General features: G+C 47.8%; 1 protein-coding gene across 5 annotated transcripts; it reads left to right on the top strand.

The window, feature by feature from the left end:
* Positions 1 to 137: 137 nt before the first annotated feature.
* On the top strand, positions 138 to 23,917 carry NEMP1 (nuclear envelope integral membrane protein 1). 5 transcript variants are annotated; one of them, XM_089308565.1, is made up of 10 exons: positions 306 to 450; positions 9,254 to 9,529; positions 10,245 to 10,369; positions 11,515 to 11,734; positions 13,062 to 13,134; positions 14,229 to 14,322; positions 14,760 to 14,874; positions 17,556 to 17,781; positions 18,942 to 19,115; positions 19,739 to 23,917. In XM_089308565.1, the coding sequence occupies exons 3-10, from the start codon at positions 10,268 to 10,270 to the stop codon at positions 19,914 to 19,916; spliced, it is 1,182 nt and encodes a 393-aa protein (XP_089164691.1). In that variant the 5' UTR covers positions 306 to 450; positions 9,254 to 9,529; positions 10,245 to 10,267; the 3' UTR covers positions 19,917 to 23,917. The 5 variants fall into 5 exon arrangements, with proteins under 5 accessions (XP_089164692.1, XP_089164693.1, XP_008272418.2 ...); XM_089308566.1 differs by lacking the exons at positions 306 to 450; positions 9,254 to 9,529 and adding an exon at positions 138 to 276; XM_008274196.5 differs by lacking the exon at positions 9,254 to 9,529 and having other exon boundaries at positions 247 to 450.

Raw genomic sequence — 23,917 nt, 5'->3', positions numbered from 1 at the left:
TTGGTTAACCTCCCCGTCAATCGCACTAGTTGTAAATAAACTGGAGACGGAAGCATGTTGTTTAGAGGCGGGATCTTCCTGTCGCCATTGTTAGGGCGGGATGAAGCCCCGTTTTCTAATAGGCTGAAAGCTGCTTCTCCCGCCCTCCGCGGCCAGTTGCTAAGGGGCGGGACTCCTCAGGTCCTGGGAGAGTTGAATGCTGGCAGTCTCGTCCATTCGATTGGCCGGCAGGGGCGGATCTTGTAGCTGATTGGCTACTGGCTCTGCCGATTCGGGGTTAGTTGCCGGGGAGAGGCACGTGAGAAGGAGGCGGCTTGAGGCGCTCGGCGGGAGGAATGAAAGTGGCGGTCGCGCTGGCAGTTGGTCCCGGGTTCTGGGACTGGAGGGCTAGGGGCGGTGGGGCACTGCTGCTGCTCTTGGTCCTCTCCTGCTGCTTGGCCAGCGACTCAGGTACCACCCGGGCAGCAGCTGCCTAAGGGGCGGGTGCCGAGGGGGCTATTTTTGGAAAAGTGGGGAATCTCCGAATGATGCGGGCGGTTCTCTGTTCAGGGGCGGCGGCTCGGTTCTGGGCCGCGGGACTGGTGCCGAAAGAGATGCTTGTCAGCGAGTCAGGGCTGAGGGGCCCGGGCCCTGGGGCGGCGTCGGGGCTCTCCTCAGGGCGGGGAGGAGCCGGGTGCCTTTCGGCGGAGACCGGAAGGGAGGCCTGCGCTGGAGGCGATGCGGTTCTCGGGGCATCGGCGTGCCGCGGAGGCTTCCGCGAGTTTCTGTGGTGCAAGGAAGGAGTAGCAAGCAGCATTGGGGCCAGGCGGAGCTCCTCATTCATTCCGCCGAGGAGCCGGCACCTCAGCGTGTGCTCCGCCGGGCGCGGCGGCTGGCTGACGTCTCCCCAGACCCTCGCCCCGGCCAGGCTTGTAGACCGGGTCTGGAGCCCTTGCATCCCAGTTTTCGGGAAAAGCTAGCAGTGCCATTCTGCATCGAAGGTACTCGTGGCTGGATCCACTTACGCAGTCATCCGGGCGAACGCCGTTGGGTTCCTGCCTTTCCCGCTGCAGTCCTGAGGATTTACACTGTGTTAGTGAAACACCTCCTTCTAGATTCACAACAGAAAGAGAAGCGAGGTTCCCAAGCTTCCGCTGGAGGGAGTTTGAAACCCAGGAGAATAATCTTATCTCGTGAACACACGTGCCTGTGTCACACTGTCACTTAGGCTTATCTTTAGCTGCAGCGTTAAGGTGTCCGGTCCCATCCATAGAGCCGGCTCCGAAACGCAGTGGCTTTATGAAAATAGTTGTGGGGTGGGGGCGTCGGTAATAAGGACGGTGCAGGTGCGGAGGCAGGGCCCGCAGCAACACTGGAAGGGCTATCTTATTATCGGAGTGGACTTCTAAAATGGGCCTGTAGGTCGTGGGGGCTGAGACGAGAGAACACACGCGGAAATACCGCTAGGAAAGCCAGCACTGCAGCGGCTGAGCGGGGAGAGGAGTTCAGGCGGTGGTGGTTCGGTGTGGCCTGATCGGCCACTACACGTCACAGGGAACACCGGGTACCCCTTACTTCTCGTTGGAAGCTTTTGAAAAACGTGATTAAGGAAGGAATGCATGTTTGCTTCAGACCGGTTGGCAAGTGTGAGTCCAGTTAGGTGTAAAGGAGTAAGCTGCAGCCTCACGGGGCTGTGCAGAGGCTTCCATAGAGTGTGCGCTCTTGTCTTTTCCCTGCGCGTTTTTAGTTGAAGATTTTGGAGAGGAATGGGTATATTTCCAACGTGTCAGTAATGTGGTTCTCTTCCCTGCAGGCCACCACTCGCTGCCAGAGATCCCTTTCCCACTTCATTTTTGCAGCAAAGGCATGTAAAGTTCTTCGCAGTCGTGTTTTACTTGTTTGATAGTCCGTTGAATGGATGGAGCATTATGTATATAATATTTCTGGATTAGATAGTTGGTGAGATAATTGTGGTGTATCTAAGTTTTCATTGTGTGGATAACCACAATTTGTATGCATTTTTGTATCCTTAAAAATTCTAAAAATCCGGAGTAGGTACACCAGCTTTCACTGCTGTCAGAGTTAGTGCCCCATGTGCTTTGCAGTGTTGGATGCTGACTTTTTGTTTATCTGATAGACTGAATAGGATCTTTTCTTTTACTTTGCAGATCTTGTGTGATTAGTGAGAGTGAGCATTTTTAAGTTATTAGTTATCATAATTCTCCATATAGGCTTACGTTTGGGGTGTGTATGTCTTTTTTCTTGGTCTCTTTATGATTATTTATTGGGATTTTTGTAGACTTTCAAATGTATAAACTATATATTAAGGATATGTATTTTTAATAACCTATTTATTGAAGAACTTAATTTGTTTTGCCACTTTTTTTTTAAGATTTTATTTATTCACTTGAGAGGTAGAGTTACAGACAGTGAGAGGGAGAGACAGGAAGGTCTTCTTTCTGTTGGTTCACTCCCCAGATGGCCTCAGTGGCCAGAGTTGTGCTGATCCGAAGCCAGGAGCTTCTTCCGGGTCTCCCACGCGGGTGCAGCGGCCCAAGGACTTGGGCCATCTTCCACTGCTTTTCCAGGCCATAGCAGAGAGCTGGATTGGAAGAGGAGCAGCCGGGACTCGAACCAGCTCCAATATGGGATGCTGGCACTGCAGGTGGAGGATTTAACCTACTGCGCTACAGCACCGGCCCCTGTTTTGCCACTTTTTAAAATGAGATCTCCCATCTATTGGTTCACTCCCTAGATGTCCACAATAGCCAGGACTGGGCCAGGCAGCAGCCACGAGCCAGGGAGTCAGTTCACCCCATGTAGGTGGCAGGGACTCAGATATTGAGCCATAAAGCGGAGCTGAGTCTTGAACCCAGGCACTCTGATATGGATGCAGGCATCTTAGCTACTGTTCCAAATGCCCACCCCTCTTTTTATTTTATAAATATACAATTATAATTTTATAATTGTACTTTTTTTATAGCCACTCGATTTCACTCTTTAATTTATTTCTATTGTTTTTACACTTCAAGAGTTCTCCAAAGTTGAATGTATATTTTTTGTGGTAAAATTTAAGGTTTTTTCCCTTTTACTCCTTCATTTGTAATACATGTTGGGATGTGATGTGAGATGGGAATCTAAGTAGACTTTAGCGTCCCAGCATCCCGTTGAGTAATCCTTCGCTGCTAAGCCAGCTCACCGATTTAAGATGCTAGTTTTAAGGAGGCTTCAAGATAGGAGCAGAATCACCTCTTGACAGAAGTGAATAGAAGGGCTTTTTAGGGTCCTTTCCAGTCTATACATCCTATGCACCATTTTCATTACCTTCTGGTAGATGTTAAAAAAATCAGTGTTGTTGAATAAAAAGATCATAATGATTACAAATAAGTGTGACGTTATTGGGCTGTATAGATAAATACAGTTTTTTTTAAAAAAGATTTGTTTGTTTATTTGAAAGGCAGAGAGGGAGAGAGATATCTTCTGTCTGCTGGTTCACTCTCCAAATGGCCTCAAAGGCTGAGGCTGATCCAGGCCAAAGGTGGGAGCCAGGAGTTTCTTCCTGGTCTCCCACGTGGGTGCAGGGGCCCAAGCACTGGGGCCATCTGCTGTTTCCTCAGGCACATCAGTAGATAACTGGCTCCGAAGTGAAGCAGCCAGGTTCCCATTTGGGATGCTGGCATCATCGCAGGTAGTGAATGCTGGCCCGACAGTTTGTATATATTTAAAGTTATTTGGCTTAGTTTTTTTTTTTTTTTTTTTTTTTTAGATTTATTTATTTGAAAGTCAGAGCTACACAGAGGGGAGAGGCAGAGAGAGAGAGAGAGAGGTCTTCGATCCTCTGGTTCACTCCTCAGTTGGCCACAACGGCTGGAGCTGCACCAATCTGAAGCCAGGAACCAGGAGGTTCCTGCAGGTGCAGGGGTCCAAGCACTTAGGCCATCTTCTACTGCTTTCCCAGGCCATAGCAGAGAGCTGGATTGGAAGTGGAGCAGCCGGGTCTCAAACTGGTGCCCATATGGGATGCCTGTGCGAAGGATGCCTGTGCGAAGCCAGGGCATTAACCCACTGCGCCACAGCGCCGGCCCTGCCTGTTTTGTGTTTCCAAAAATCACAACTGCAGCTGGAGTAGTGATTGTACAGATTACTGTCCACCCCTCAGGTGGCATTTGTTTCCCCCTCCCCCACCGTATATTTCCAAAGATATAGCTAACCAATGTACTGATTCTTGTAGGAAGTTACCATTAATGGGATATGTTTATTTATTTGTTTACTTATTTATGATTCTTTCCCTTGAATGTACTGTGGAACTGTGGAAAAGAAAGAACTAGTTTTTTGTTTGGTTTTTTTTTTTTTTTTTTAATTTGAAAGACAGTTACAGAGAGGCAGGGGCAGAGGCAGAGTGAGAGAGAGATCTTCTGTATACTGGTTCACACCCCAAATAGCTGCAACAGCCAAAGCTGGGCCGATCCAAAGCCAGAAGCCAGGGACTTCTTCCAGGTCTCTTCATGTGGGTGCAGGAGCCCAAGCACTTGGGCATCTTTTACTGTTTTCCCAGGCCGTAGCAGAGAGCTTGATGGGAAGTAGACCAGCCAGGACTTGAACCGGCACCCATATGGGATGCTGGCACTGCTTTACCCGCTATGCCACTAGATTAAAAGGTGTTAATGCTGACATTGTGTCTTAAAAATCAGTTGTATTTCTTTAATGTATGGCATTGGATAATTTTTTTTTTTTTTGACAGGGAGAGTGGACAGTGAGAGAGAGAGACAGAGAGAAAGGTTCACCCTCCAATGGCCGCCGCGGCTGGCGCGCTGCAGCCGGCGCACTGCGCTGATCCGATGGCAGGAGCCAGGAGCCAGGTGCTTTTCCTGGTCTTCCATGGGGTGCAGGGCCCAAGCACCTGGGCCATCCTCCACTGTACTCCCTGGCCACAGCAGAGGGCTGGCCTGGAAGAGGGGCAACCGGGACAGAATCCAGCGCCCCAACCGGGACTAGAACCCGGTGTGCCGGCGCCGCTAGGCGGAAGATTAGCCTAGTGAGCCGCAGCGCCAGCCCCATTGGAGAATTTTAAAGTTTAAAACCATGATGCCTTTTTTTGACACCAAGTTTTTTGAATGGTCTTTGCTATTGACAGATCTTGAAAATAATGAGCATTTTAAAAGATGCAGTGTTATATTATTTGGCATTGTAGGGGAGAAGGTGTTAATAAGTGTGAATCCTTCATTTTGTTTTGATGGGTGTGAATTTCTGCTTGGGGTTGTATAAACAGACTGGATATTGTTTTAAGAAAGTGATAGGTTCTTGTCCAACTTAAATAAAATAGTTCCCTGGGACAGTGTTTTGGGGTAGCGGGTGAAGCTGCCCTCTGAGACACCAGCATCCCTTATAGGTGCCAGTTTGAGTCCTAGCTGCTCTACTTCCTATCCTGCTAATGGCCTGGGAAAAGCAGCACAAGATGTCCCAAGTACTTGAGTTCCTGCAACCCACGTTGAGAGACTGAGATGAAGCTCCTGGCTTCTGGCTTCCACCTGGCTCAGCACTTACAATTGCAGCCATCTGGGGAGTGAACCAGCAGGTGGAAGATTTTTGTCTCTGCCTCTCTCTCTCTAATTCTGACTTTCAAATAAATTTAAAACTTCTCAATGTTTTTGTAGGCCTCAATTTTTTTTATTTATTTGAAAGAGTTACACAAAGAAGCAGAGAGTGAGAGAAAGAGGTCTTCCATCCGCTGGTTCACTCCCCAACTGGCCGCAATGGCCGGAGGTGCGCCGATCCACGGCCAGGAGCTTCTTCCTGGTCTCCCACGTGGGTGCAGGGGCCCAAGCACTTAGGCTGTCTTCTACTGCTTACCCAGGCCATAGCAGAGAGCTGGATTGGAAGTGGAGCAGCCGCGTCTTGAACCGCGACCCATATGGAATGCTGGTGCTCAAGGCCAGGGCGTTAACCTGCTGTGCCCTGGCCTCAGTGAATTTTTTTATTTTATTTTTTTTTTATTTTTTTTTTAATTTTTGACAGGCAGAGTGGACAGTGAGAGAGAGAGACAGAGAGAAAGGTCTTCCTTTTGCCGTTGGTTCACCCTCCATGGCCGCCGCGGCCGGCGCGCTGCGGCTGGCGCACCGCGCTGATCCGATGGCAGGAGCCAGGAGCCAGGTGCTTTTCCTGGTCTCCCATGGGGTACAGGGCCCAAGTACCTGGGCCATCCTCCACTGCACTCCTGGGCCACAGCAGAGAGCTGGCCTGGAAGAGGGGCAACCTGGACAGAATCCGGCGCCCTGACCAGGACTAGAACCCGGTGTGCCGGCGCCGCTAGGTGGAGGATTAGCCTAGTGAGCCGCGGCGCCGGCCCTCAGTGAATTTTTAAGTTTCATATAACCTTACTGCTCACTCTCCAGAAGAAAATAAATTTTTTTAAAAAAAAGATTGACAGAGTGACAGAGAGAGAGGGAGAGACACAGAGAAAGAGAGATCTTCCATCCACTGGTTCACTCTCCAGATGATCGCAATGGCTGGGACTGGTCCAGGCCAAAGCCAGGAACTCCATCCTGGTCTCCCATACAGGCAGCAGGGGTCCAAGTACTTGAGTTATTACCTGCTGCTTCCTCACCACGTTAGCAGGGAGCTGGATCAGAAGCAAAGCAGCCTAGTCTCCAACCAGTGCTATAATACGGGATTCCAGGTTTGCAAGCAGTGGTTTAACCCGCTGTGCCACAACACCAGTCCCAGAAAATGAACTCTGACCCACATGTGCAAGTGGGTATTCTGTGGGCTTGTTGGGAGATGAAGGTCAACAGGACTTTGAAAAAGTTTCAGTTTATATGAAAGACAAGTTTGTAGGAAATACAGATTACTATTGGATTGAACCCTAGTGAGAAACTGACAGTAGATCAAGACCTAATTTTTAAAAAGATGTAATTCACAAACTGTAAAACTCACACTTCAACAGTTTTTAGTGTATTTACAAGCTTGTGCCAGTATCACACCTGATTCCAGGGTGTTTTGAAGACTCCAGAATGAAACCCTGTGTACCGTTCCCCTCTTCTCCTGGCCCTTGACAATTAGTCTGCTTTCTGTCTGGGTTTGCCTATTCTGGATATTTGTAAGTGGAATCACTATGCTACGTGCTTTAAGTATCTGGCGCTTTTTTTTTTTTTTTTTTTTTCGGTCTGGCTTCTTTTACTCTGTAGTGTTGTTGGTAGGGATCTTCCTGGCTGCCAGTGCTTCAGTGCTTGTATGGCTGAATAATACCCATTGTGTGGCTGTGCCACAGTTTGCTTGTCCACTCTGGCTGTTGGGCGTTGGATCCCATTTTGGATTGTTGTGGATCATATGGCTCTGAACTACCTGGGTTTCTGTGTGAGTATGTGTGTTCAGCTGTCCTAGGTGTGTCCCTATGAGTGGAATGTTTAGCTTTTTGAGGAACTATCAAACTTTTCCCAAGAGCCTGCAGCATCTTACCTCCCCATCAGTGATGTGTGAGGGCTTCTCCATGTCCCCATCAATAGCTGTTAGTGTCCTTATTAGAAGAGCCTTCCTACTGGATAGGAAGAGCTGTTTCACTGAAGTTTTGATTTGTATTTCCCTGGGACTAATGGCATTGAGCCTCTTTCCATGTGCTTATTGACCATTTGTGTATTTCCTTCTGAGAAATGTCTGTGTAGGTTCTTCCTTTACCCATTTTAAAAATTGGGTTATTGTTGAGTTGTAATAGTTCTTTCTATATTCTGGATACTAGACCCTTATCAGATGTGTGAGTTGTAAGCATTTACCTCTTGTGTTGTGGGTTGTCTTTTCACTTTTTTCAGAGTGTCCTTGGATGTACAAAAGTCCACGTTGCCTATTTTTCCTTTGGTTGTTCATGCTTTTGTGTTGTGGCTAAGAAACTATTTCCTAATATCTTGAAGATTTATACCTGTGTTTTCTTTTACACTTTATAATTGTTCTTCCATTTAGATTTAAGACCAAATTTAACTTCAAAATTAGAATTAGCTTCCCCTAAAACCATTTTGGACTGGTGGACATCAGTGCCTTTGTGCATGTTACTTTGGCTTTTGGGGATTGGTTTGAAGTTTTTTTGCTTTTTTGGTTTATTTAAATCTGGCCATCCTTACACTAAATTTCCACTTAAAGTAGTCTTTTATTAGTTGGTAAGCACAATATAGAACTCAAGAAAGAAGTTATTTAAGTTTTATATTTTAAAAAGTAGCTTGGATAAACATGGGTGGGAAGAAATTGAGGAGCAGTCACTTTTAAACTTTGATTTAGCAGAGACTGAATACAACGGGGAGAGCGTTTGGAAAATCAGAGGGGCTGCATATCATGTTGGCTGCTGTTCAAATGTGAGATGAAACAGAATAGCTGGAAGAAAGCGACTCTGGAATATTTTAGTATCCCCCCTAAAGTACTATATATAAAACATGTTGGTAATTCTGTTCATCTTGCTAAGGAGAGGAATAGAGAAAGTCCATAGATGGGGTGACGTTAGTGGACCTTATCTGAGACAGCTTTCTCCAGTCAGACCTTGGTGTGAGCCTCAGGCTATTTATTGGTTATATAGCTGTGGGCAGATTCCTTCATGTTTATTTATTCTTTTTTTTTCTTAGAATATTCTTTTTTTGGCTGGCGCCATGCCTCAATAGGCTAATCCTCCGCCTGCGGCGCCGGCACCCCGGGTTCTAGTCCCAGTCGGGGCACTGGATTCTGTCCCGGTTGCTCCTCTTCCAGTCCAGCTCTCTGCTGTGGCCCGGGAGTGCAGTGGAGGTTGGCCCAAGTGCTTGGGCCCTGCACCTGCAAGGGAGACCAGGAGAAACACCTGGCTCCTGGCTGTGGATCAGCACGGTGCACCGGCCGCAGCGGCCATTGGGGGGTGAACCAACGGCAAAGGAAGACCTTTCTGTCTCTCTCTGTCCACTCTGCCTGTCAAAAAGATTTATTTATTTATTTGAGAGAGAGTTACACAGAGAGGAAGAGACAGAGAGAAAGGTCTTCCATCCACTGGTTCGCTCCCCAAATGGCTGCAGTGACCAGAGTGGGGCTGGTCCAAACCCAGGGGCATCTTCCAGATCTCCCACATGGGTACAGGGGCCCAGGCACTTGGGGCATCTTCCCCTCCTTTCCCAGGCCATAAGCAGAGAGCTGGGTTGGAAAAGGAGCAGGCGGGACATGAACAGGTACCTGTGTGGGATGCTGCTGCAGGTGGAGGCATAACCTAGTACACCACAGCGTCAGTCCCTCCTTGATGTTTCTTTTTTCTTTTTTCTTTTTTTTTTTTTGACAGGTAGAGTTAGACAGTGAGAGGGAGAGACAGAGAGAAAGGTCTTCCTTCCATTGGTTCACTCCCCAAATGGCCACCACAGCCGGCGATATGCCGATCTGAAGCCAGGAGCCAGGTGCCTCCTCCTCGTCTCCCATGGGGTGCAGGTGCCAAAGCACCTGGGCCATCCTCCACTGCCCTCCTGAGCCACAGCAGAGAGCTGGACTGGAAGAGGAGCAACCAGGACTAGAACCTGGTGCCCATATGAGATGCCGGCACCGCAGGTGGAGGATTAATCAAGTGAGCCATGGCACCAGCCCCTCCTTGATGTTTCTTAACCATCAGTTTCCTTGTTTGTTAAACAGGGTTTATAAGAATGCCTATCTTATAGCATTGTTGGGAGGGTTCAATGAAACACACAGCATACTATCTGTCTTAATAAACACTTAACACTTATCAGTTAATGTCTATTTGTGTTATTTAAATAATAAAACTTGTTAGAAATAAGGCTCTGCCTTATTCTTCTACCCAGTTTTTCCCTCTTCACCACCCTTGCTGACATTTTTTTTTAAAGATTTATGTATTTATTTGAATGTCATAGTTACACAGAGAGATGGAGAGGCAGAGAGAGATCTTCCATCTGCTGGTTCACTCCCCAGTTGGCCACAATGGCCCGAGCCAGAGCTGCGCTGATCCAAAGCCAGGAGCCAAGAGCTTCTTCCTGGTCTCCCATGCAGGGGCCCAAGGACTTGGGCCATCCTCCACTGCTTTCCCAGGCCATAGCAGAGAGCCAGATCAGAAGTGGAGCAGCCAGGACTCTAACTGGCACCCATATGGGATGCTGGCACTGTAGGCAGTGGGTTCACCTGCTACGCCACAGCGCTGCCCCCTGGCTGACATTTTAATCCCAAGCTTCAGAAGGTAGCCAAGTTAATTCTTTTTATGAAATGAGTTACAATTATTAGGCTGTTATGTTATGTTATGCTTAATTCTTGTTTCCTTTCTTTGCATAAAGCTGGAATTGATGTCAATGTGATCATGCTGCAGGAATCCCAAGTTTATACTCTGAATGCCTGCCAACAATTCTGTTATAAAAATGTGCTTATCCCAAAATGGCATGACATATGGACACGGATACAGGTAAGAATTTGAAGTCCCCAGTGGAGGGACTGCTCCTGTGCGCTGTCTGTCTGTGATTAGTGAGTACTTTGTTACTTCTCCTTCCCCATACATACAGCTTTTTAAAAAGTATTGTTAACAACCTCGTTAGTGTTGAGAGTACCCTAAATTATGTTCCCATCCATAAGCATTTGTGCCAACTTTGTGTGCCTCCCTCCTCCAGCTCCTTATGTAGCTTACAATACTTGGACCCTGAGATAAACGTCCTTCCTTTTCCTAAGGAAGCTGCTTGCTTTTCTTTCTTGCACACTTTCATACACACACACACACACGCACGCACACACACACACCCCTACCTTTCTTTCTCAAGACCCGAGTCCTTCGGGCTGGAAACTCGCATGGCCACTGTCAGGGTGTAAACTCTTTGGCCTTGCTGCTGCTGTGCTGTTTGATTCTCCATGAGGTCTTTCATGAGCCCCTGAGTTGAAGGTTCCCCTGCTAGAAAGACTTTGCACTCGTTTCTTTCCTAATGCTGGCAAGCCGCCTGGCTGTAATAGTGATTGAACAAAATGAGCCCTCTTAGAAATGCTGCTGCTGCTGCTGCTAAGTGTCGGCACGGATTCGGCTGTTTGTTCACAGCAGAAACAGAAGGCTGGGCTTCGTGGTTGTTTTTTTTTTTTAATTTTCTCTTTTTTATTGTCTGATATAAAAACCACACTGCATCTGGGACACATTATAACCAACAATGGGTTGAACTTCTCAGCCTGCCATTATGGGGAACATTTTCAGTTTTCTGGGGCTGTTTATGACTGGCAATTTTCTTAATATTCTAGACCCTTGCTTTGTGTTGTCTCTCATAAAGAGCTGTATTGATAACTCTTCCAGCATGGAAGTCTTTTCCCCCATGTGTTCTGGCCTCACAGCAGATTCAGACCGTGTTAGTTGGAAGACGTTCCATCCCTGCCACTCTGTACCTTGTGCAGTGTGGGTTGCCTGGTCTGGCTTCAAGTGCTGGCTTTGGGTGCTACCTGTCCACATGTGCTTTTGTGGGAACTGGCGCTGTTAACTACTTTAGCTGTTTTTGTGTATGTGTGTTTAATTGCATTTGTGAAAGTTTAAAATCCCTACCTTTTTTCTTTCTCGTCCTGATTTTCCTTGTGTTACAGATCCGAGTAAATAGTTCCAAATTGATACGAGTCACCCCGGTGGACAGTGAAGAGAAACTAAAGGAGCTAGAGCAGTTCAGTATCTGGAACTTTTTTTCCTCCTTTTTAAAAGAGAAATTGAATGACACCTATGTTAACGTGGGTCTGTACAGCACAAAAACCTGCCTCAAGGTTGAGATTATAGAGAAGGACACCGAGTACAGTGTCGTTGTGATGCGGAGTAAGTCTCACCTCTGTTTTTCTTAGGATTCTGTAGTGAGAAGGGACTGAGCTTTGGAGGGTATAATTAGTGAGGCAGAGAAGTCAGCCTAGGACAGCTCCATTTTGGTTCTGATTATAACCCTGTTTAAACAGCTCATGGAGACGCCACCCCACTCCAGAGCCTTTAGGCCTGTACTTGGCACTCCACCTCGGGTCAATCCCAGAACCTCCTAGGCGAGAATTGTGAAGACCTGCATTCCTAATACTGCCAGTGGCCCTGAGCCGCTGTGCCCAGTGCTGTTAGAGTAAATCAGTGTGGTTCCTGCCTGCTGGATACTTCCAGAGGTCGATGTCCCAATGTGTACAAGCCTTTATTTGAAGACATGAGAGATTAAATAATAAAAACCAAAGAAAGGTAAAATGGAATATAATACTTCACAAAGTAGAAGGAGAATTTTGTGGAACCATAAGTGAAGATGCCGGGCCACTGCAGCTGAAGGCTGACTCAGTGAAGCTGGGAAGAGTTTTCTCTGAAGGTCCCTGAGGAAGTTTGAGAGGAGGTAGATCCTGTTGGCTTCCATGGTGACGCTGCAGGGTCCTGGGATGTTGTGAGTAGAACTATTTTTGGGTTTTACTACAAAATAAATTGTGTTCTGCCAATTCTCCGAGGACTCCTCGGTTCCCGGGTTGTATTGGATTGGCCTGTGGTTTCGATCTCCTACATCTGCTGATCCCTCTTGCCCCTGTTCTGTTTGTGGGCCTCCCCTAGACGAGAGCTGTTGAATGTGAAGTCTGTAGGAGTGTCTGGTATGCTGCTGAGGGGCCTCTGCTCGGGCCCCCGGGCCTGGGTGAGCTGTGTTGCTGTGTAGGCTGTGCAGCATAGTGCTGTGTAGTGAAGGGAAGTAGGTGGTATTGTTAGGCAAGGAAAGCAGCCAGTTGGAGAACAACAGCACAAGGCCCCAAACCCAAGTTCTAGGCAAATTGGGTGAATTCTGTGCTTGTGTGGGACTTAAGGTTTGAAAGCCAGAGTGGCAGAGACCCCTTGTGGGCGATTGCCTGAAGTGCTGATGGTTCTGTGGCTTGGTCCACAGTAAAGCTGTTTCTTTTAGCCTTAGCCTTGGTAGCTAAGATAAAAATAAGATCTTCAGGAAAGTACGGGTTATACAGAGACCTAATTATACTTTCTCTTTGGGGGGGTTCTGAGGCTTTGTATGTAACTTCCGTTGCTGCTTAGGCAAGCTGTTTGCATTTATTTTTCTGTAGCTGACCAATGCCAATGTTGTCTTTTATTCTGTAATGCTTTCAGGCTGTTTGGATCCCCTGTTAAGCACAAATCTTTATTTCAGGATTTGACCCAAAACTCTTCCTCGTTTTCCTCCTTGGACTTATGCTGTTTTTCTGTGGAGACCTGCTGAGCAGGTAGGTCAGCAAGGCTCCCCACACTCTGCCTGACTTGTAGCATAGAAACTACAAGTGCAGCCGGCGCTGCGGCTCAGTAGGCTAATCCTCTGCCTTGCGGCGCCGGCACACCGGGTTCTAGTCCCGGTCGGGGCGCCGGATTCTGTCCCGGTTGCCCCTCTTCCAGGCCAGCTCTCTGCTGTGGCCTGGGAGTGCAGTGGAGAATGGCCCAAGTCCTTGGGCCCTGCACCCCATGGGAGACCAGGAGAAGCACCTGGCTCCTGGCTTCGGATCAGCACGATGCGCCAGCCATGGCAGCCATTGGAGGGTGAACCAACGGTAAAGGAAGACCTTTCTCTCTGTCTCTCTCTCTCTCACTGTCCACTCTGCCTGTCAAAAAAAAAAAAAAAAAAAAAAAAGATACCTGCATCCCTTGGGCCAGTGCTGTGGTGCAGCGGGTTAAAGCCCTGGCCTGAAGTGCCAGCATCCCATATGGGCGCTGGTTCTGGTCCTGCTGCTCCACTTCCGATCCAGCTCTCTGCTATGGGCTGGGAAAGATGGCCCAAGTGCTTGGACTCCTGCACCCACTTGGGAGACCTGGAAGGAGCTCCTGGCTCCTGGCTCCTGGCTTCAGATCGGCACAGCTCCGGCCATTGCAGCCCGCTGGGGAGTGAACCAGCAGATGGAAGACCTCTCTCTCTGTCTCTACATCTCTGTGTAACTCTGACTTTCAAATAAATAAAATAAATCTTTAAAAAAAAGAAAAAAAGATACCTGCATCCCATACCAGAGTGGTTGGGTTCGTATCCCATCTCTGCTTCTGATGTGGACCCTGGGAGGCAGCAGGTGATAGCATAAATGAAGGAGCCTCTGCCATCCACGTGAGTTCTGGGCTCCTGGCCTCAGTTTGACTCAGCCTGGGCTGTTACAGACATTTGGGGAGTGACCCAGAGGATGGAAGGTTTTTTTTCTCTCTTTGTCTTTTTGCTTTTCAAGTAAATGAACATAAGTAAATAAAAGTTAAAAAAAATTTAGCTGGATTATTTGTCCTCATGTTAGCACTGCCATATGTGAAATTTATACATACAGTCATGAAATAAATTCCTTCTCTGCAGAAGTCAAATTTTCTACTATTCCACTGGGATGAGTGTGGGAATTGTGGCCTCTCTACTGATCATCATTTTCATGCTGTCCAAGTTTATGCCCAAGGTAAGTAGTAGAATCCTTGTGAGTGGGTAAGATGAGCTTGAGGAGCTGAAGGACTTTTCCTGGGTACTCTAAGAAAACTGAACATTTGCATTAATGGCGTTCCCTGATTTAGAAAGGTACTTTCCATGCTGAACTTGGACCCTGGCTACCTCCATACAAGCTCTCTCTTTTTATTGCAAATCTTTTGCTCAGTGAGATATTGAAGCCACCTTCCTGTCTTCTAATTACATAGCCAGGCTTCTAAGTTACTTAGCATCTCATCTTCCCAGTGTTCCTGGCAAGCTGTGCCATTTTAAATAGAAAGGATATCTTTTGGAGATATGCTTTTTGTTCATTTTGAGTAGGTTGAATTTTTTTTTAATCATAGTTCCATTTTGCTGCTTTTATGTGTGGAAAGCCTGTTGTAACTTTTTGCTTTCACTTCTACTCTGTTTTAGAAAAGTCCCATTTACGTCATCCTGGTGGGAGGCTGGTCCTTTTCTCTGTACCTCATTCAACTAGTTTTTAAAAATTTACAAGCGATCTGGAGCTGTTACTGGCAGTACCTCTTAGGTAAGTGTTGCTGGTGCTGCCAGCCGATTTCTATGATTATTCATTTGAAGTGGGAAGATACTGCCTGTTTACAGGAGTTAATAGTTATATCATTTCATCAACTCTTACAAATCGTAATTTCATACATATTTCTAACTCCTCTACAATGATCAACTTCCTATAAGTTACGATGCTGCTGCTAATGAGAAGATATGTGGATATGCTCCTTTCTACCCAGTGAGTGACTTTCTGAAAAGGTGTACATTGACTTTGCCAGGGTAATCATGTTTTAAATACACTTGATCTTCAGTAGAGGACTATGCAGTGAATCTGATCTATAAAGTAATAATCCTTTGGTCATGTATATTAGTAACCCTTGATCTATCCTTTGAGAGGGAATTAATTTGGATTTTTTTTTTTTGAAAAAATTTTTTTTTTGAAAAAAAATTTTTTATTTTTATTTTTTTGAAATTTTTGATAGGCAGAGTGGACAGTGAGAGAGAGAGACAGAGAGAAAGGTCTTCCTTTTGCCGTTGGTTCACCCTCCAATGGCCGCCGCTGCAGCCGGCGCACCGCGCTGATCCGATGGCAGGAGCCAGGATCCAGGTGCTTTTCCTGGTCTCCCATGGGGTGCAGGGCCCAAGCACCTGGGCCATCCTCCACTGCATTCCCTGGCCATAGCAGAGAGCTGGCCTGGAAGAGGGGCAACCGGGACAGAATCCGGCGCCCCAACCGGGACTAGAACCTGGTGTGCCGGCACCGCAAGGTGGAGGATTAGCCTATTGAGCCACGGCGCCGGCTTAATTTGGATTTTTTAAAAAAAGATTTATTTATTTATTTGAGAGGCAGATTTAGAGAAAGAGAGAAAGAAGGTCTTCCATCAGCTGGTTGACTTCCCAAACTTGGCCATTCTGAAGCTAGGAGCCAGGAGCTTCTTTTGGGTCTCCCATATGGGGCTGGGGGCTGAAGCAATTGGGCCATCTTCTGCTGCTTTTCCAGGCCATTAGCAGGGAGCTGGATCAGAAGTGGAGCAGCTGAGACCCGAACTGGTACCCATGTGGGATGCTGGCACCAGCCCTGTTTTTTGTTTTTTGCTTTTTTTTTTTAAAGATTATTTTATTTTATTTGAAAGGAAGAGTTACAGAGAAGCAGAGGCACACACAGAGAAAGAGATATTGATCTTTTTTTTTTTTTTTTTTTTTTTTTGACAGGCAGAGTGAACAGTGAGAGAGAGAGAAAGAGAGAAAGGTCTTCCTTTGCCGTTGGTTCACACTCCAATGGCCGCAGCGGCCGGCGCGCTGCAGCCAGCGCACTGCGCTGATCCGATGGCAGGAGCCAGGTGCTTCTCCTGGTCTCCCATGGGGTGCAGGGCCCAAGCACTGGGCCATCCTCCACTGCACTCCCTGGCCACAGCAGAGAGCTGGCCTGGAAGAGGGGCAACCGGGACAGAATCTGTCGTCCCAACCGGGACTAGAACCCAGTGTGCCGGCGCCGCAAGGCGGAGGATTAGCCTAGTGAGCCGCGGCGCCGGCCGAGATATTGATCTTCCATCTAGTGGTTCACTCCCCAAATGGCCACAATAGCCAGAGCTGGGCCGATCCTTAGCCAGGAGCCAGGAGCTTCTTCTGGGTCTCCCATGTGGGCGCATAGCCCCAAGGACTTGGACTGTCTTCCTTGGGCCATAGCACCAAATCAGAAGTGGAGCAACCAGGACTTGAACCAGTGCCATATGGGATGCCAGCAATGCAGGTGGTGGCTTTACCTGCTACACCACAGTGCTGGTCCCTTTGGATTTTTTTTTCCTTAAAAAAAGATTATTTATTTATTGAGGGAGAGACAGAGAGTGAGAGAAATCTTCCATTCACTGGTTCATTTCCCAAAAGGCTGCAACAGCCAGATCTGGTTTAGACTGAAGCTAGTAGCCAGCAACTCCATTCTGGTCTCCCACATGGATCACAGGGGCCCAGGTACCTGAGCCATCATCTGCTTTTCCAGAATTATTAGTGGGAGGCAGAATAACCAGAACTGGAACCAGCACTCTGGTAATAGGATGCCGGCTTCACAGTTGTGATTTAACTAGCTGGCCCCTTCTGAATTTGGATTTTGCTTATTTATTTTACAGTATTTGTTTGAAAGGCAGAACAACAGAGAGAGAGGGAGAGACAGAAGAGATCTTTCATCTGTTGATTCACTCCGCAGATGGTTACAACAGCTAGGGCTGGGCCAAGCCAAAGCCAGGAGCCCAGAACTCCATCCTTATCTCCCATGTGGATGGCAGGGGCCCAAGTACTTGGGCCATCTCTTGCTGCCTTCCCAGGCACATTAGCAGGGACCTGGATTGGAAGTGGAGCAGCAGGGACCCCGACCAGTGCTCCGATATGGATGCCAGTATTGCATGCAGCAGCTTAACCTCTAAACCACAATGCCAGTCCCTAACATGCAGCTTTCATGCTTTATTTAAACCAAATAAACTTGAGACAGCAGAAGGGATAGAAAAAAGCCGTGTGTGTGTGTGTGTGTGTGTGTGTGTATTTGTGTCTGTGTTTCCATCCTAATGATGAAAAAATTGTGATAATTGAGTCACAGTCTTGTTACTGGTTCAGTAGATGAACTGTATAGTGAATTTCCCACTGCTCTTGACGCAAATTACTTGTACCAGGCAGGTCTAGAAAACAAATGTCTTCTGGTGATTTTTCTTACAGGCTACGTCCTGACAGTTGGATTCTTGAGTTTTGCAGTGTGTTACAAGTACGGGCCCTTGGAGAACGAGAGGAGTATCAACCTGCTCACCTGGGCCTTGCAGCTGCTGGGCCTGTGTTTCATGTACGCTGGCATCCAGATCCCACACATTGCCCTCGCTCTCATCGTCGCTGCGCTGTGTACAAAGAACCTGGAGTACCCTGTTCAGTGGCTGTACATCACCTACAGGTGACTGAAAGGCAGTGTAGCTTGTTGGTATTGACCTGTGCACTGTGGGAATGCGGTTTGCAGCAAACAGATAACAGAGGCTTTGACCTGGTAGTCTCTTTGTTAATGGCAAGTCATTGTGTTATGCTTCTGCTTTTGTTTCTTCCCAAGTCCGTTTTTCTTTTTTAGACTCTGTAGGCATCTTAAAGTTTTTATTCTAGTCGTTTTCTGTAAAATAAAAACATCCAGTAAAGTGTCATGTGTTCCTGTTGCCACTAGGTGGTGCAAATTATATCACTCTATACCCCATGCTTCAGGTCACCTGGTTGGAATTTCTCTTTTTTTTTTTTTAAGATTGCATTTGAAGGAGCCTCAAAGAAAGTGGAAGAGAGAGAGAGATCTCAAGATCTTGAGCTCTTCCATCTTCTGATTCACTTCGCAAGTGACAACAACAGCCAGGGTTGGACTAGGCTGAAACCAGGAGCAGGAACATCATCCAGGCCTCCTATATGGGTGGCAAGGGTGCAAGTACTCGGGCCATCATTCACTGTTCCCCAGTGCATTAGCAGGGAGCTCATTTGGAAACAGAACAGCCAGGACTTGAATTGGCATTCCAGTATGGGATGCCAGCGTGGCAAGTGGGGACTCAACTCTCTGTGCCGCAGCACTAGCCTTGCAACACCAGCTCCTCACCTGCTTTTAGATTCTTTCACCTTGGCTCTCAGATTGCTCCGAGGTCCTAGTCTTACTGTAAGCTGTAATTCACAGCATGCAACAGTAAGTATGGAATGGTCATAGCTTCTGAGGTTGTTAATGGTTATTTTCTTGTAGATAGTAAAAGTGATCATTTCAGTTTGGGGGGCCAGGTCAGTGGAACACATTCTTGTCCCGTTCTTTTCTTGTGTTTCCATTTATTGGAAAATGAGTATTTGCTTGTCACGTATTGTGAAGTAAGTGCACCATTTCACGTCAGTGAGTCACATTGACTACTCAGACTCATCCCTCAGTCTCATGTGTCAGAAGTCCATTATAACTAAAGATGTCTGTGGAAGAAAGGTGGGAGTGATGGCTGTTGATATTCAGGCTGCCTGCTGTGTGTTTGTCCCACTGAAAAGAGCTGGAGCTAAGCATGCATGTAGATTACTGATTAATGATTCATGATGTTATTTTGGTGAGCACAGAAAGATGTGTAAGGCCACAGAAAAGCCTGTGCCCCCTCGTCTCCTGACAGAAGAAGAGTATCGGATACAAGGAGAGGTGGAGACGCGAAAGGCTTTAGAGGAGCTTCGAGAGTTTTGTAACAGTCCAGACTGCTCTGCTTGGAAGACTATTTCTCGAATCCAGTCTCCAAAAAGGCAAGTCCTTGGTCAGAGATGCCACGCCTCTTTCGGGATGGCCATGACCTTGAGTTCTACCAGAGGTCACACTTCTAGACAGGCATGGATCATGGCCTTTGTTTTCCTGCTTCCTCAAGGAACCATCTACTCTAGTTTTGATTATAACATGGAGGTGGGAAGACGCCATATACAATTCCCCTCTGAAAGATTTGCACTGCTCTCTGAGTTTTCCTTTTTCAGTTGGGAGCAATTGTAGCAATGAATATTTGAAGCTTCTATTTGGAATCCTGATCGCATAAAGTGCATAGGGCTGTAAACTTGACTAACTGTTGTGCACCTTAATCTTCTCTTATCGGAATTGTGGTGACTAAGGGAACCTTAGCACCTCGGTGGCTGAGAGGGTAGGTTGGTGCTTGGTAAGCAGGGTGGAGGTGCAGGGGTGGCCCGTGAGCCCAGCCTTCCTTTCCTCCTGCGTTCTTGCTTTAGTTTACTTCCCTGCCAGGTTAAGGACAGGGATCTTGGCTAGACTTCATATGATTGGAGCTGCGAGGACACTAAACAGTTCACTTTGTTTTTATTTGGAAGGAAAGCAGAAAGGACAGAGTGCAGATTCTTAATGAGCATTCTCTTTTCTTTTCCAGATTTGCTGACTTCGTGGAGGGCTCTTTCCACCTCACGCCAAATGAAGTGTCCGTGCACGAGCAGGAGTACGGATTGGGGAGCATCATTGCCCAGGATGAGGAGGCGTCCTCTGAGGAGGAGGGGGAGAACCCAGAGCCCCAGTGGCCCGCTCTCACACAGAACAGCTTCCTGACCTAGGTGGCGCATGGTGATTTGTGTACACCCGCAGGAGCCTCAGTGGTTCGTGTTGCCTGTGCCATGTGGTTCTTGCACTCCTTTGAGAGTGGGTGAGGTCATGTGCAGAGGTTCCCACTAAAATGAGAGACCTGCAGGTCTCCCTGTGCAGGCAGTGGTGGTCTGTCTGTGGGATCCCTAAGGACAGATGATGGGGAAGACCATGAACGCCATGCTGGTTTGCCTCCGTGGGAGGAAGCTGTCAGCCTGCTCTGTGTTCCCGAGCAGTTGGCTGGCCACGGCCGGCACAGCACCCTAGCGCCCTGAAGGCTGATTCAGCCACTCGGTCCTGGCGCTGCAGGTGGCCCTCCAGGAGCAGCCGTGCTTGCCCACCGTGGAGTGCACCTCCCAGAGGGAGCACACGCGTCTCAGCCTCCTTTCCTTCTCTCATTTCAGTGACTGACATAATCCTTGAATTGGCTGTTTGGAGAGGAAAATGAATTTTTGTCTGTCTTATTTTTAAAGTGAATATGTTTTTAAAAAAATATAACACACTCATGTTCCAGAGCCAGCAAGTGCTCCAGCGTGACAAGCCCCACAGGCCGGTACCTGTGTGTGAATGCAGGTTATAGGAAGCCGCACGAGGGTGAATTCTCAGACAGAGGAGCTTCTAAGTCCTGCTTGCCTTTAGGAACAGGCCTAGAGCTTCGTCTGGCGGGGAGGTCTCGGGATTTTATTATATCCGACTTGCGACTGCATCTTAGAACATTGGTGCTCCTCCCTGCCCGCTCTCTGCGGCCCGCTGTGCCCCTGCAGGCAGGACTGTTCCCCAAGCTGCGCGCTGTGCTCAACTCAACGCTTCCTCTCTTCAGCCCCTTCCCTCGCCTTAGGACATCTCCCCTGCCAGCTGGGAGACAGTGTTGTGTAGGGGCTCCCATGCTTTTTGCAGGTTTTCCATTTTTCCTGCCGTTGGATCCCATGGAAATCAAGAAAGTGTCTCTGTTTCCTTTGCCCCTCCTTTGTGTACTCATTCCTTTCAGACGTTGCTGACACCTGTTCTCCCCGGGATCTGGCTTGTCTGTGAGTTGTCAGCCTCTATGGCAAGGTTGCTATGTGCAGCTGGCAGCTGTGGGACTACCACAGCGGGTGCTGCCAGCAGAGACCTCCAGGTTCTCTTGAGGAGTGGACACGTTTTCCTGTGAACTTGTCACACTGGCTCGCAGGCTGTTTCTGACCAGAGGTCCATGCTGCCTTTAATGACAGTGGCGTTAGTTCTAGATTCTTTTGCCACTGTGAAATACCCTTATCGCCCAGCAGTGTGCTCTATGAGGGAGCACATTCTTATGTATCAGTCATTTGCTTGGGTCTTTTCTTTGTGCTCTTCACCCTCAAAGTTTGAAACTGGCTGTCACTGCTTCAGCTAGGAAGATGGGCGTCATGGCAGGTGCATAGACTTGGATGCGGGGGCTGCTGTGACCGTGCAGTGAGCAGGTGATTTTGTTTTGAAAGCTGTAGTGACTCTTTCATATGCCATTTAGCGCAGACTTCTGGCTGGTTGATGGTTTCCACTAGTGTTTCCCACAGCCTTAAACTGTCCCAAAGCGACAACTACCTCAGTTGATAGCAGAGACAATATGGTCAGAAATGGAGAGTGAGCAGTATCTAGGCAAATGATAGGAGTGAAAGTGGCGGGACTTTGTATTGGGAAACCTTTATACCTTTGTGAATTATGTACAGGGTAAAATTTTACTCTGATACAAAGAACTATTAAAGTCTCTGACTATTCTTCACTCTGTTTATAGAGATCAGGACTTTGCATATGTGAATATGAGTAGATTTGAAAAAAATCATTGAGCTGTGTATGTGGTCTCAGGACTCCCTGGAGACTTGGTGCCTTCCCCAGGGGGCTGCTTCAGGGGTGGTAGCTCAGCCCTGGGATGCCTTTGCTGTCATTTCTGTGAGAAGCTGTGAAGCAGGGAAAGTGTCGTCTCTGGGTTTAGTAAATGCCTTGTGAGAGACAGTTGCCGTCTCAACACCAGGTTTTTTCTCTGTGTTTGAACTTGGTGTGATCACATTCCTCCCAGCGTGGAGGTTAGAGGACCAAGCTGCAGACAGTGGAGATGAGAGTGTGGCCCGCGGCAGGATAGGCCCTCAGACAGTGAAGGCCGGGCCACCTTGGTGAGCCACATGTCCTCGGCCTGCCTGCCGCACGCCTCTGCCCACGTGCTTCGGAGCTCCCGCTGCCCGGAGACTGCCGGGCTGGAAGCCTGTGGAGCGGCTCTCGTCCTCCTCCCGACCACTTAGGCTGCTGGCTCGGTCACTACTTGAAGCTCCCGTTTAATTTTCTCAGGCGGTTACAGCTCTTGCAATTTCAGCACAGCCTCAGCTCTCAGACCCATCTCATCAGCAGGGATTGACGGGATGGGGGGAGGTGAGCTGGACATCGGAGCCATGTCTGCCGCCATGTCAGCGTCTTGCTTGGCAAGTATCAAGCCGTAAATTGGCTCCAGGACTCAGGGTCTCATCAGCATTGGAAATCTATCTCCTCTCCTGTTCCCACCCCCAGCTCCCATTAATGAGACGCCAGGAGGCACCTGGCCCCAAGCAGGTCCCTCTTACTTCCCCCCTCACATTGCTTGCAGGGAACTAAAGACACAGGGCTGAAAACCGGGGAAATTATCAACTTTGATTCCTTCTAGTAAATTCTGCCCACCACTGCCTCCTATCAAAACCAGATAATTTCTCTCCTGTCTCTCCCCTGCCCCCTCATGACTTTTGTGTCTGTTACAAAGGGAATTTGGCTGCTGAAAGCTCTTTGGACCCCTTCTGTTCCATCCTGTGTTAGTGCATCCCTCTCTTGGGCCAGCCCTCTCTTCACTGACTGCTCCCTTCAGCCTCGTTCCCACTTGGCACAGGGGACAGTGGTTTGATAAATGAGCCGGCCCAGATAAGCCGGGTCGGCACCCAGCTCCTAAGAGCCGCCCACAAGGGGGTTATGTAGTTGCCGTCAACCTTACTATTGTTGCAGGAGAAAAGATGGGCTCAGAGGGATGCCTGCAGAAAAATGGCTCCTAGCCGCGTACTCGGGACTCTCCTCTGAACTGAGCAATGAAAGATGAAGTAAGAAGAAAGAAAGTGAAATGCCCTTGTAGTATTCCTGTGGAGTCAGATCTGACATACGAGATAATACCTATACTGAAATGCAAGGATTTTGTCAGGACCAAGGAGAGGACAGCTTGACAGATTTACTGTGCCCTCAGTGCTGTAGGCAGTGAAGGCACGTAACAGATGAAATAGCCATCGCACAAGAGAAACGCACCCCAGCCTTTTGCTTCCGTTTCCATGTGACAGAATTGATTTCTCTTTTCCAGGGGAACTTGTGCAATTGTGTGACCCAGAGGTGTCTTTTGGTGACTTGGTCTGTGGGTTCAGGTTGCTGTTGAATTGGATTCTAGACAGTTACTACTTTGAAAAGGATGCTTGGTGCCTTACATGGCAGGAGCCAGAGCCTGCTGGGAATCAACAGCAGATCCATGCCAGTGTCAGCTTGCAGCTGTAGCTGGGGTGGGAGTGATCGATCACACAGAGCCCACATGTGGGGCTCTGGACGCTCCCTGCCACCCCGTGTGTGTCATCTTTCTTGTTCACACCCTTGATAACTTGAAGATGGAGAAGCCGCTTTCTCCAGACTTGCCTACAGCGAGAGCAGCACTCAGCTGTTAGCTCCTGCAGTTGCCACAGCTTTCTGTGTTTATGGAATTGGTGTTGAAATAACAGGGCTAAGGAAATAGGAAATTTTAGCCTGTGGGTAACGCCTTAGTGTTATTTAAATAAAAGATTTGTCATTTATATTTAAAATAAATGTCCACAGATGTCTGAAAGAAAATTATCAGGGATGGCTCTTTGCCATGGGTCTCATTTTCACCTTCTTTTATGTAAGAAAAAAAAAACAACTTTTGTATTTTTTCATTTTTATTGTATAGTTTATAAATAATCCCAATTTTAATAAAGTTTTTTAGACAGTA

The sequence above is a fragment of the Oryctolagus cuniculus genome, chromosome 11 (assembly GCF_051225735.1).
Source record: "Oryctolagus cuniculus isolate XC-2025 breed Fujian yellow rabbit chromosome 11, ASM5122573v1, whole genome shotgun sequence".
Taxonomy (NCBI): domain Eukaryota; kingdom Metazoa; phylum Chordata; class Mammalia; order Lagomorpha; family Leporidae; genus Oryctolagus; species Oryctolagus cuniculus.
Note: the sequence above shows the minus strand (reverse complement) of the source record. Positions and strands in the feature narration are given on the sequence as shown.